The 13,098-nt window shown below is 42.1% G+C and overlaps 1 protein-coding gene across 2 annotated transcripts in view; it reads left to right on the forward strand.

Annotated features, from left to right (window-relative positions):
• Positions 1–10,293, forward strand: part of hspbap1 (hspb associated protein 1) — a 104,142-nt gene extending 93,849 nt beyond the window's left edge. For both annotated transcript variants that reach the window (XM_060827808.1, XM_060827809.1), the window contains exons 7-8: positions 8,475–8,585; positions 9,745–10,293. In XM_060827808.1, coding sequence (XP_060683791.1) covers positions 8,475–8,585; positions 9,745–10,224 — 591 coding nt within the window. In that variant the 3' untranslated portion in view covers positions 10,225–10,293. The remainder of the gene's footprint in view (positions 1–8,474; positions 8,586–9,744) is intronic.
• The last annotated feature ends 2,805 nt before the right edge of the window (positions 10,294–13,098 follow it).

Below are 13,098 nucleotides of genomic sequence, written 5' to 3' on the forward strand. Positions count from 1 at the left end.
GAATGTCAGGGGTAGGTTCTTTACCCAGAGAGTGGTGGGGGCATGGAATGCGCTGCCTGTGGGAGTGGCAAAGTCAGAATCATTGGTGACCTTTAAGCAGCAATTGAACAGGTATATGGATGGACAGGTGCTTAAGCTAGGACAAATGTTCGGCACAACATCGTGGGCTGAAGGGCCTGTTCTGTGCTGTATTGTTCTATGTTCTAGAGAACTTCCTCTGGGCTGTTTCTAAAGCCAGTGCATCTTGTCTGAGATAATGAATGCAAATTATTCACAGTATCCTTGTATAGTTTTAGCACGATTTTCCTATTTTTATACTCCATTCTCTTTGAAATGATAAGCCTTCCATAAAAGTTAAAGTTCTTAATTTGGGTAAGGCAAATTTTAATACTATGAGACAAGAACTTTCAAAAGTTCGTTGGATTAGAAAGGTAAAGCGGCAGCTGCCAACTGGGAAGCTTTCAAAAGTGTGATAACGAGAGTTCAGAGGCATTATGTTCCTGTTAGAGTGAAAGGTACGGCTGATGAGATTAGAGAACAATGGACAAATAAAGATATTGAGATTCTAGTCAAGAATAAAAATGAATCATACTAGATATACATAACTGTGAATAAATGAATCTCTTGACAATTATAAAGAGTGTAGGGGCATTCTTGAGAAGGAAATCAGAAAGGTAAAGCAGGGATATGAGATAACCTTGGCAGATAAGGCTAAGAATAATCCTGAGAGATTCTGTAAGTACATTAAGAGCAAAAGAGCAAATAGGCAGAGAATGGGGTCCCGTAAAGATCGAGGTCTTTGTGTTGAAACTCAGAAGAGGTTTGTGTTAGTTTTCACTGTGGAGATAGAACCGGAGGATAGAGAACTCGGGGAAATAAATATTGATGTTTTTAAAACAGTTCACATCACAGAAGAGGAAGTGTTGGAGGTCTTAGAAACATAAAGGCAATAAAATATCCGGGACCTGATCAAGTGTATCCCAGGGAATTGTGGGGCTCCTAGCCGAACTATTTATATCATTTATAACTACAGGTGAGTTGCTGGAGGACTGGCAAGTGGTTAATGTTGTGCCTTTATTTAAGAATGACTGACTGTGAGGAGAAGCCTGGGAACTATAGACCTGCGAGTCTGATATTACTGGTTGGGTAAGTTGGTGGAGGTGGTTCTGAAAGATAGGATTTACGTGCATTTGGAGAGACATGGCATGATTGGAGAGTATCAGCATGGGTTAAACGAGGGAAATCATGTCTGTCAAACTTGATTGAGTTCTTTGAGGAAGTAAGAATGTTGATATTGCTTACTGGATTTTAGTAAAGCCTTTGGTAAGTTTCTGCATGGTAGACTGATTTGCCAAGTTAATCATATGGGATTCGAGGTGTGCTTGCCAATTGGATACAAAATTGGCTTCAAGGCAGGAGACAGAGTGGTGCTGAAGACTTGTTTTTCTGACTGGAGGCCTGTGACCAACGGTGTTCTACAGGGATCGGTACAGGGCCCACTTTTGTTTGTTATTTATGTAAATGTTTTGGATGAGAACATAGGAGACTCAGTAAGTTTGCGGATGACACAAAGATCGGTGATTATTAGGTTAGATTTCCTACAGTAAAAAGTGAGGTCTGCAGATGCTGGAGATCAGAGCTGAAATTGTGTTGCTGGTTAAAGCGCAGCAGGTCAGGCAGCATCCAAGGAACTGGAAATTCGACGTTTCGGGCAAAAGCCCTTCATTCCTGATGAAGGGCTTTTGCCCGAAACGTCGAATTTCCTGTTCTTTGGATGCTGCCTGACCTGCTGCGCTTTAACCAGCAACACAATTTCAGCTTAGATTTCCTACAGTGTGGAAACAGGCCCTTCGGCCCAACCAGTCCACACCGACCCTCCGAAGAGTAACCCACCCAGACCCATTTCCCTCTGACTAATGCACCTAACACTATGGGCAATTTAATATGGCCGATTCACCTGACCTGCACATCTTTGGATTGTGGGAGGAAACCGGAGCACCTGAAGGAAACCACGCAGACATGGGGAGAATGTACAAACTCCACACAGACAGTCGCCCGAGGCTGGAATCATACCTGGGACCCTGGTGCTGTGAGGCAGCAGTACTAACCACTGTGCCATCATGCCGCCCCTATATTGTGATATATTGGGCAATGCAGAAGGTTGTCTAAGATTACAGAGAGGTCTTGATCAATTGGGTCAAAAGGCTGAGGAGTTTAATTTGGATAAATATGAGGTATTGCATTTTGATAAAACTAACAATGGCAGGACTTACACAATTAATAGTAGGTCCCTGTAGAACAGAGAGACCTGGGTGTTCAGGTACATAATGTTTTGAAATTTGCATCGCAGGTTGACAGTGTGTTGCTGGAAAAGCACAGTAGGTCAGGCAGCGTCCAAGGAGCAGGAACATCGACTTTTCCAGCACCACACACTCGACTCTAATCTCGAGCATCTGCAATCCTCACTTTCTCCTAGTCACAGGTGGATAGGGTAGTTAAGAAGGTGTAAAAAATGAGGTCTGCAGATGCTGGAGATCACAGCTGCAAATGTGTTGCTGGTCAAAGCACAGCAGGCCAGGCAGCATCTCAGGAATAGAGAATTCGACGTTTCGAGCATAAGCCCTTCATCAGGAATAAGGTAAGCAAACTTATCTTCATTGCTCAGACCTTTCAGTATATGAGTTGGGACATTATGTTGAGGTTGTACAGGACTTTGGTGAGGCCTGTTCTGGAGTACTATGTGCAGTTCAGGTCACCCTGTTACAGGAAGGATGTTATTAAACTGGAGAGAGTTCAGAAAAGATTGAATTATTAGGAGAGGCTGGATAAGCTGGGACTTTTTTCATTGGAGCATATGAGGTTGAGAGGTGACCTTATAGAGGTTTACACAATCATGAGTGAATAGTAAAGTTTTTTCCCCTAAGATAGGGTGTTCAAAGCTATGGGACATATATTTTTAAGGTTAGAGGAGAAAGAATTAAAAAGAACATGGTTCATATATAGAATGAACTGCCAGAGGAAGTGGTGGACACAGGTACAGTTACAATGTTTAAAAGACATTTGGATATGTACATGAATATGAAATGTTTGGAATGATATGGGCCAAACATCAGCAGGTGGAACTAATTTAGTTTGGGAACAAGGTTGATATGGACTAGTTGGACCAAAGGGCCTGTTACTGTACTGTATGACTGTATAAATAAAGACTAAAATTCCATTTAGACAATAGGACCGTAAGATACAGGAGCAAAAATCAGTCCATTCAACTCATCACGTCTGCTCCACCACTCAATCATGGCTGATCAGTTTCTCAACCCCATTCTCCTGCTTTCTCCCCATAACCCTTGATTCTCTTGATACTCAAAAACCTATCATTTACCTTCACTATTACTTGCTGAATGTTATGATATTGTGCGATAAATGCAATGATAGCAGCAATACCTTCGGCAAAAAATATATTCAGACGGAAAAAATGACTCCCAGGAGATTACTTAGAAAGGAGAATGGGAAATGCCATCTCTCTATCTTCCTGGCTGAGTGAACATTTGTGCTTTTAGTTTGATCCTGTGGTCAGTGCTGTTTGAGAATGATGAAAGAAGTGAAAATAACCCTCAACATATCATGTGTAGCCCTCAGTACCAAAATATCTTCTGTTTGCAATGTATAAGGAGTGCAAGTAGGACAACAAAGATTGAAGTGTTGAATTTTCTTGACAACTTTGTGAAAGTATGAAAGGATCCTGTGGAGATTCTATAATTAAACATGTCCCATATCATATGTAATTGACTGCATTAGATCACTTTTTGTTTTGTTGTAGGATCTCTAATTACTCAGGGGTACTATCTTCGACAATTCAAGGGATATAGTTACCTCATATGGTATTGTAGTTTATATGATCACTGGAATATGGTGGTAAAGCAGCACACATCTGTATGAGTGTTATTGTGATGTAACAGGCGAGTAAGTTTTAAATTGAACTGTTGTTATGCATTACACATTATTCTTGCTCAAGGGTAGTTTGTTATTGCTGCTTCATGTTGAGTGTCGAATCCTTCCCTCCCTGCAACATGTTGAGGGCTGCGCACTTGATAATGTTCCCCTCACACTTGTTTTGCCTTAAGTAAAAAGATTTGGGTGTTCATAAACCAGTCATGAAAAGCTCGCGAGCAGGTCCAAAATACAATTTAAAAATCTAATGGAACTTTGGCTTTAATCTCAAATGGCTGTTGTACAAAGAGCAGGAAATATGCTTAATTCACACACTTATTCATCAGACTTATGGACACTGCACTTCAGGGAAAGATGCATTGACCTTGGAGAAGTCACAAGAGGTCGGAGCAGAGGCAGGCCATTCAGCCCATCAAGTCTGTTCTGCCAATCATTAAGGTTTTCTGATTGGAGTGCAGGTTCATAGTTCCTTGAAAGTAGAGTCGCAGGTATGTATGATACTGAAGAAGATGATTGGTATGCTTTCCTATATTCGTCAGAGCATTGAGTGTAGAAGTCGGGAGGTAATGTTGCGGCTGTACAGGACACTGGTTAGGCCGCTGTTGGAATATTGTGTGCAATCCTGGCCTCCTTCCTATCAGAAGGATGTTGTAAAACTTGTAAATCTTTGCTGAACCCTTTCAAGGGTGTTGCCAGGATTGGAGGATTTGAGCTGGGAGAGGCTGAACAGACTGGGGCTGTTTTCCCTGGGGCGTCAGAGGCTATGGGCATCAGATGCCAGTGTTGGACTGGCGTTTACAAAATGAAAAATCACACAAAACCAGGTTATAGTTCAACAGGTTTATTTGGAAGCACTAGCTTTCAGAGCGCTGCTCCTTCATCAGGTAGTTGTGGACTGTAAGATCGTAAGACACAATTTATAGCAAAAGTTACTGTGTGACGTAACTGAAATTATATATTGAAAAAGACCTGGACTTTTTAAATCTCTCATCTCTTCGAATGAACATGTTGGTTTCAGTTCTTTCATATGTTAATCGCAGAACTTTTTTAAAGTTACATTCTCAAGTGAACTTTAACAATTGGTGTCATGTCAACCCAGATAATGCATTGAAGGTGTGAGGTGCCCTGTGTGAGACTCTGTGTCACAATGGTCAGACTGATTCTAATCTAAAATCCGTTTTTTAAAAGACTAGAAGTAGTCTGAACATTGTGGCTCAGATGGTCTCACACAGAGCACCTCACACCTTCAACGCATTATCTGGGTCAACATGACACCAATTGTTAAAGTTCACTTGAGAATGTAACTTTTAAAAAGTTTTGTGATTTACATATGAAAGAACTGAAACCAACATGTTAATTCGAAAAGATGAGAATTTAAACAGTCCAGGTCTTTTTCAATATATAATTTCAGTTACATCATACAGTAACTTTTGCTATAAATTCTGTATCTTACGGTCTTACAGTCCACAACCACCTGATGAAGGAGCAGCGCTCCGAAAGCTAGTGCTTCCAAATAAACCTGTTGAACTATAACCTGGTGGTGTGTGATTTTCAACTTTATAAAATCATGAGGGGCGTGAAAAGGTTAAATAGACAAGGACCTTTCCCTGGAGTGGATCAAGAACTAGAGGGCATAAGTTTAGGATGACAGGGGAAAGATGTAAAAGGGATCTAAGGAGCAACTTTTTCACACAGGCTGGTGCGTGTATGGAATGAGCTGCCAGCGGAAATGGTGGAGGCTGGTACAATTGCAGCATTTAAAAGTCATCTGGGTGGCTATGTGAATAGGAGGGGTTTAGAGGGATATGGGCCAACTGGTGGCCGACAGGTCTAGATTAAGTTAGGATATCTGGTCAGCATGGATGAGTTGGACTGAAGGGTCTGTTTCCATGCTGTACTTCTCTATGACTATGATAAAAAAAATTCTGTCTGAGTCTTGAATATACTTAATGACACATTCTCAACAGTTCTCAGTTGAAATGAATTCCATTCGTTCACCACCCTCTGAGAAAATAAATTCTTCCTCCTCTCTGGCTTGTACGAGCACCCTCTTATTGTAAGATTATTCTCTACGGGCCTTGACTTTCCCACAAGGCGAAACGATCCTTTCTCCAGCTACCTTGTCAAGGTCTCTAAGAATCTTGAATGTTTTGATAAAGCCACCTCTCATTCTTCTATATTTCAACAAGTACAGGCCCAATCCATTTCACCTCTTCTCATAAGACAGACCTTCCTTACCTGGTATTAGCCTTCTCTGGACTGTCTCCACTGAAAATATATCTTTGCTTAGATAATAGGCCCAAAACTGTTTTCATATTCTAGCTCTGGTCTAACTAGTACCTGTATATTTTTTAAAAACCTCCCTTTTATACTCTATTTCTTTTGAAATAAAGGCCAGCATTCTGTTGGCCTTCCCTCCTTCCCTTTTACCCACTCAACCTGACTGCTGTTTTTTTTTAGATTTATAGATAGAGACTCCCAAATCCATCTATTCTGTTGCTTCCTGTAGTCTTTCTCCCTTTGAGTAACATTCGCTCCTCTCATCTTTGTGCACAAATGCATAACCTCACATTATATTCCATCTGCCATGTTTTGCCCATTCAGTTAACCTATCTATATACCTGAGTGGTGCTGGAAAAGCACAGCAGGTCAGGCAGCATCCAAGGAGCAGGAAAATCGATGTTTTGGGCAAAAAGCCCTTCATCAGGAATAGAGGCAGGGAGCATCCAGGGTGGAGAGATAAATGGCGGTGGGTCGGGTGGATGTGGGGCTGGGGAGAAGGTAGCAAGGAGTACAGTAGGTGAATGGGGGTGGGGATGGAGGTGATAGGTTAGAGAGGAGGGTGGAGTGGATAGGTGGGAAGGGAGATTGGCAGGTAGGACAGGTCATGAGGACAGTGCTGAGCTGGAAATAGGTGAATGGGGGTGGGGATGGGGGCAGCACGCTGGCACAGTGGTTAGCACTGCTGCCTCACAGTGCCAGAGACCCGGGTTCAATTCCCGACTCAGGCGACTGACTGTGTGGAGTTTGCACGTTCTCCCCGTGTCTGCGTGGGTTTCCTCCGGGTGTTCTGGTTTCCTCCCACAGTCCAAAGATGTGCAGGTTAGGTGAATTGGCCAGGATAAATTGCCCGTAGTGTTAGGTAAAGGGGTAAATGTAGGGGTATGGGTGGGTTACGCTTCGGCGGGTCGGTGTGGACTTGTTGGGCCGAAGGGCCTGTTTCCACACTGTAAATAATCTAATCTAATCTATACTCACCCATTGTACTTTTTGCTACCTTCGCCCCAGCAGCTCCCCCCTCCCCAATTTATCTCCACTCTGGAGGCTCCCTGCCTCTATTCCTGATGAAGTGCTTTTGCCTGAAACGTTGATATTCCTGCTCCTCGGATGCTGCCTGACCTGCTGGGCTTTTCCAGCACCACACTGGTTTCCAGCATCTGCAGTCCTCACTTTTGCCTGTTTATATACATCTCCATCCCTCACCATTTACCTTCCAAATTATATTTGTCTCACCCACAAGCTTGGTTGTTGTATGTTTCTGCCATTCAAATCATTCATATATATTGTAAATAATTGTGGCCCCAGCACTAATCCCTGTGACATACCAGTGTTGAAATGTAGACTCTTTCAAGTGACACCAATGATGAAGGAATAAAATAATGACAGTGCAAATTGTACAGTTGACTTTCATTCTCTTTAAATCTGTCTCATTAAAGGGGAATCCAATTAAGGGACTTGGGAAAATGATTCTCTAGTATAGGTAATGAAAATCTAAGGTGGTGATGATCTTAAAAATTTTGAAGTAAGAGCTTAACCATCAAGAATGAAGTCAGGAAGCATTAATCCAAACAAAGGTGGAGTGGAACTCTGAAAGTCTTTCCCTACCTTCCACTGTCCCCACCCCAGCCGAAAAATAATAGGACACAGGAGAGCTTTCAGACCTGTGACTGATGGGAGTTTTGTTGTTAGGTGTGGAGAAACTGAGAGAGAATGTGGTTAATCTGCCATGGCATAACTGAGAGATGGAGCAAGTGTGAGGCTCTTACTGACCAACTACTGTTCTCAGGTTTCAAAAGTCAATACATTCAGGATTTTCACATTGAAATTCACCTCCATAGCTCAAAGTCTAAGCCAGGGTTGCAACATTGTTCTACCCCGATGCTTAAAAAAATGCTGTAGATGCTGTTTTCAAAATAGGGTTTGGCAGTAGATTTGTGCTGTGAGTTGAGTTAATGAGTGAATAACATGCAGACTTCAACCCTCCAGTCAGTTCTAAAGAAAAACATGAGACAAATTCACGATTGCATATCCAGACTTGCAAAGAAGGAGCAGCCTACTCAGGAGATTAGGCACTGTGGAATGGGTTTTTTGAAAGGTTACTATAATTGTGACCTCAGGTTCTAGCCAGGAGGCTTTGATTACTCTTACAGACCTGAGCCAGGAATGTTGGTGATTCAGATTGCAGTTTAGTTGAGCATGTTACAACTCTTTTTGGATTGCTTCTTATCCCACTGTTGTGTTATTAGGATGATGACGATGAAACCAGAGTTGGGGAAGCATTGGCTCGTACTGTGGTCTGTGCTCTCAAGGCTGCAGATCCTCATGTTCCTACTGCCAGCTGGCTGAATACCACGGAGGTACGTATATCAGTCTTTAGTCTTTGGAGCCTTGGTGAAACCACCCTAGTTTGAATTTAATCCCAGTGGGGCTTGTTGTAAATTAACTGTTAATTTTTGATCTTGTGTGCATGTGAACACAGAAAAATCTGCAAACCTCAACAGGTTTGTCAACTAGTAGCTTCTGCTGAAGAATTGCACCAGAAACGTTCACCTGTTTTTCTGTTTTGGTAGCTGGCTGACTTACTGAACATCTCTATCTAAAATAACTAAGCTTATGGTTTTGCTCATGGTATCTTGTTAATGACTTGGTGAATATCCAAGAGCCAGTGAGTGTTTGATGTTTTAAAGTATTTTTGGTTGGTGCAAACACCCAATGATCTAAACAGGACTAATGGTGTCAAAGTGCTTATTGATACTCGTTATAATTTAAAAGATAAGAGGCAACCTTATTGAAACATAAAAAAATGCTTTGGGGGATTTGACAGGGTAGATGTTGAAAGGCAGTTACCTCTTATAGGAGTCTATGACAAGATGGCACAAGCTCACAGTAAGGGATGAGGGGGGGATTATTTTCCTTGAGGGTAGTGAATCTGTAATATTCTTTACTGCACACAGCTATTGAGGCTGGGTCATTAAGTATATTCAAAGCTCAGGCAGATATTTAGTCCAAGGGAATCAATTATAAACAAAAGTTAGTAGAGTAGAGTTGAAGATTATCAGCCATTTTCACACTGACGGAGCTGATAACTTATGGATTGGTTAGGATGAGTGAAAAGGGAATGTAAACAGTAACAAAGCATTTGATTGGCTGCTGGAAGTCTGGAGAGTGGTGCTGGAAAGGCACAGCAGGTCAGGCAGCATCCGAGGAGCAGGGGAATCGATGTTTTGGGCATAGCTCTTCAGTAATGATTGCTGATGAAGGGCTTGTGCCAGAAACGTCAGTTCTCCTCCTCGGATGCTGCCTGACCTGCTGTGCTTTTCCAGCACCACACTCACGACTCTGACCTCCAGCTTCTGCAGGTCCACACTTTCTCCTCCCTGCTGGAAATCTGGAGCCTATCAAATTGGGTAAGACTTTTGTATAACCAATGCATGTGAAATGTGAATCTGCCAGACATGAACATGTTGAAATAATGAGTATATTTATAAATCAAAGCTTTTCTTTCTCTTCATTTAGGCTGAAGTCACTTCACATGAGACAAACTTGCATTATGTCAATCTTGCAGTTCAGGCCTGTATAGATAAGCGAAAGGTTTGCTCCTCAAAGGGTAGAAACCCATCAGCACGGAGTTTGCCTAGCTTTAAGAGAAGGAAATGTGATTCAGGTGATGGAGCAGGATACTCAGCAGTTGCAGATGCAGATCCTAAACCTGCCCTGACCACCAGCATTCCTTTTGGGCCTAATCTACTTCCGGTGGTCCAAGATACAGGAGCAACAGCCAAGCACAGAGTCCCCAGTGACTCGAGCAAGGTGAATATTTCTCTTAGCAATAACTTGGAAGCTAATAATTGTAGTGGAAAAGTGGGCAGTAATTCCAAAAATACTGGAGTTCACAGCACAACAATATCCACTGATGAGTTGCTGAACTGTTTGGTTCACCCTGACGTGATCAGTTTAATGACTGAAATTCTGCTGGACTGTCACTTCTCTCATTAGTCAGACAAGCTCTTCAATGTCGATTGATTTTATTTTTTTAGTGTGGAAATAAACTATTCCTAAAATAAAGTGTCTGACTCAATTTATCAATATTACACAGTCATAAGAAAGAGTAACTGGCATAAGCCAAAAGGCCCCATGCCACCATTCTGTAACATGGTAGCTCATCTTCTATCTCAGCTCCACTTCCCTTTACAATTAATGACCAAGCATCTGGAATAGAGGTTGCCAAACACACACCATCCTTGAAATGAAGCAATGTCACCATATCTCAGCACTACTGCTTACTGTGTATTCTGTGACTGTGTCCCCTCACTCTAGGCGGACTAGGCCACAGTGACAATGCCTGGTCGTCATTCTCCTTGGTCACACTTATTTGATGGCACTTACTGCTAGAAATGGCTATGTCAACTGTCACAGGGAATCTTCAGTCTCTGGGCAGCCCTGAGAGTCATCTTGGACAAGTAAATGTATGTATTTATCAGCTGATTGTGAATATTCCACCACAATGCTTTAGCAGGAACTGTTCTTTATTCTTTTGTGGAAGATGGATGTCACTGGAATTTGTTGCCTGTCCCTAACTGCCCTTATACAACTTAGTTTAAGTCAGAGGGTAGCTAAGAAGAAAACCACACTAAAACTGGAGTCGCATATAGACCAGAATAGGGAAAATTGTGGGTTTTCTTCCCCACACAACATGAGTGCACTAGACTAGACTTACTTAAAGAAAAATAACAATCGAGATCATTATTGAGATTGGTTTTATAATTTCAGATTTTATCAATTATATTTGGATTCCACAACTTGCTGTGCTGGGATTTGAGCCTGTGTACTCAGAGCTTGGGCCTCCAAGGTTACTAATTCAGTGACATTAGCACAAGCTGCCATCTCCACCTATTTCACTCCTTAGTTTAGGGGAGGAGTATTAAAATGTTTGTCTGGTATCCTGTGAAGGAATAAAGAAGGTTTGAATTTAAAATTTCTGATGTTAGCTGTATTGAAGTATCTTAAACATAAAACAAGTCAAAGCAACACCAATCCTGCAGCAGAAACAACAATTTCAGGACCTTGACATGCAATTTGAAATTCCTATAATTCCAATTATAACAAGTTCAGCATGAATAATTGATCAATTTGTGCTCACTTATCCAAGAGACTTGCATGTTAATCACTCTGAGATGCTCAAAGTGTACCCAAACCTCCTTTGGCAAAAGAGTCAGCAGTCAGAGGTGAGTGTAGTAGGCAACACTAAGGAGGTGGTGTTGGGGGAGCTGAAAGGTCTGAAGTGGGATAAATCGCCCAGACTGGATGGACTACACCCCAGAGTTCTGAAGGAGATAGCTGAGCGATTGTAGAGGTATTGGTGATCTTTAAAGAGTCCATTACCAAGGATGAGTGTGTAGTACTTGGAAATGCATGGTAAGGTAAGACTGAATCAGCATAACTCCAAGGGGAAGTCATGTCTGACACATCTTTTAGAATTCTTTGAGGAGGTAAAGTGCAATTTGGACAAAGAGACAGTGGACGTGACTAGTCTGGATTTCGAGATGGCCTTTGACAATGTGCTGCACAGGGGTCTGCTAAATAAGAGCCCATAGTGTTAGGGGCCTGCATGCAGGATTGGCTGGTATGCAGAGAGTGGAGTTAAAGGGTTCTTCTTCAAAATGGTAGCTAGTGACTAGCTGGCTTCCGCAGAGTTTGATGTTGAAACCACAACTATTCTCGTTATACATTAATGATCTTGATGAAAGAACTAAGGGCTGTTTGCATATGACACCAAGATAGGTGAAGGGGCAGGTAGGACTAAGGAGATAGGGAGGCTGCAGAAGGATTTGGATAGGCTAGGAGACTGAGCAAAGAAGTAGCAGTTGGAATGTATTATGGAAAAGTTGGGTAGGAAAAATAGAAATGTAAACTATTTTCTAACTTGTGTCAAAGTTTGGTAATCTGAAGGGCAAAGGAACTATAGGAGTCCTAGTTCAGAATTCTCTTAAGATTCGGTTGACAGATTGGAAGGCAAATACAATGTTAGTGTTCATTTCAAGAGGGTTTGATTACAAAAGCAGAAATGGACTCTGGTCAGACTGTATTTTGAATATTGTGAGCAGTTTTGAGCCCTGTATCTAAGAAAGGATGTGCTTGCATTTGAGGGGGTCCAGAGGATGCTCACAAGAATGATCCTGGGTATAAAGGGTTTGTTATGTGAAGAGCAGTTGAGGTCTCTGGGTCTGTGTGCAATGGAGTTTAGAAGGACAAAGTGGGGGGAGAACCTCATTGAATCTTACAGAATCCGGAGAGGCCTGGATACAGTGCATGTGAAAAAGATGTTTCCATTAGGAAGATTGACTAGGTCCTGACATCCTCCAGGTGAAAGGATGACCCTTGGGAACTGAGATGAGGAATTTCTTCAGCCAGAGGATGGTGAACCTGTTGAAATCATTGCCGCAGCAGGCTGTGGAGGCCAAATCATTGAATGCATTTTGGACCGAGATAGATAGATTGATGAGTAAGGGGATCAAGGCTTCCAGGAAGAAGGCAGGAGAATGGGATTGAGAAACATATCAGCCATGATCAAAAGGCAGGGTAGACTCAAAACTGCGGGCCCTAAGAGCTACAAGGACAAGCACAGTTGGGAACTCCACCATCAGCAAATTTCTCTCCACAAACAATCTGGACTCTCCTTCACTGTCACGGAATCAATAGCCTGGATCTCCTTCACTAACAGTGTTACAGCTGTCTCTGCAGCAGATCTATGACAGCAGTTTAGGGATTGAATGGCTACTTGGTACACTTTTCATTATACCCCTATATTCCTGAATGTGAGAACATGTGACAATAGAGTTAGAAGTACTAGGTGATGACTATCTCCAAAAA

Source organism: Hemiscyllium ocellatum, chromosome 7 (assembly GCF_020745735.1).
Source record: "Hemiscyllium ocellatum isolate sHemOce1 chromosome 7, sHemOce1.pat.X.cur, whole genome shotgun sequence".
Classification (NCBI taxonomy): domain Eukaryota; kingdom Metazoa; phylum Chordata; class Chondrichthyes; order Orectolobiformes; family Hemiscylliidae; genus Hemiscyllium; species Hemiscyllium ocellatum.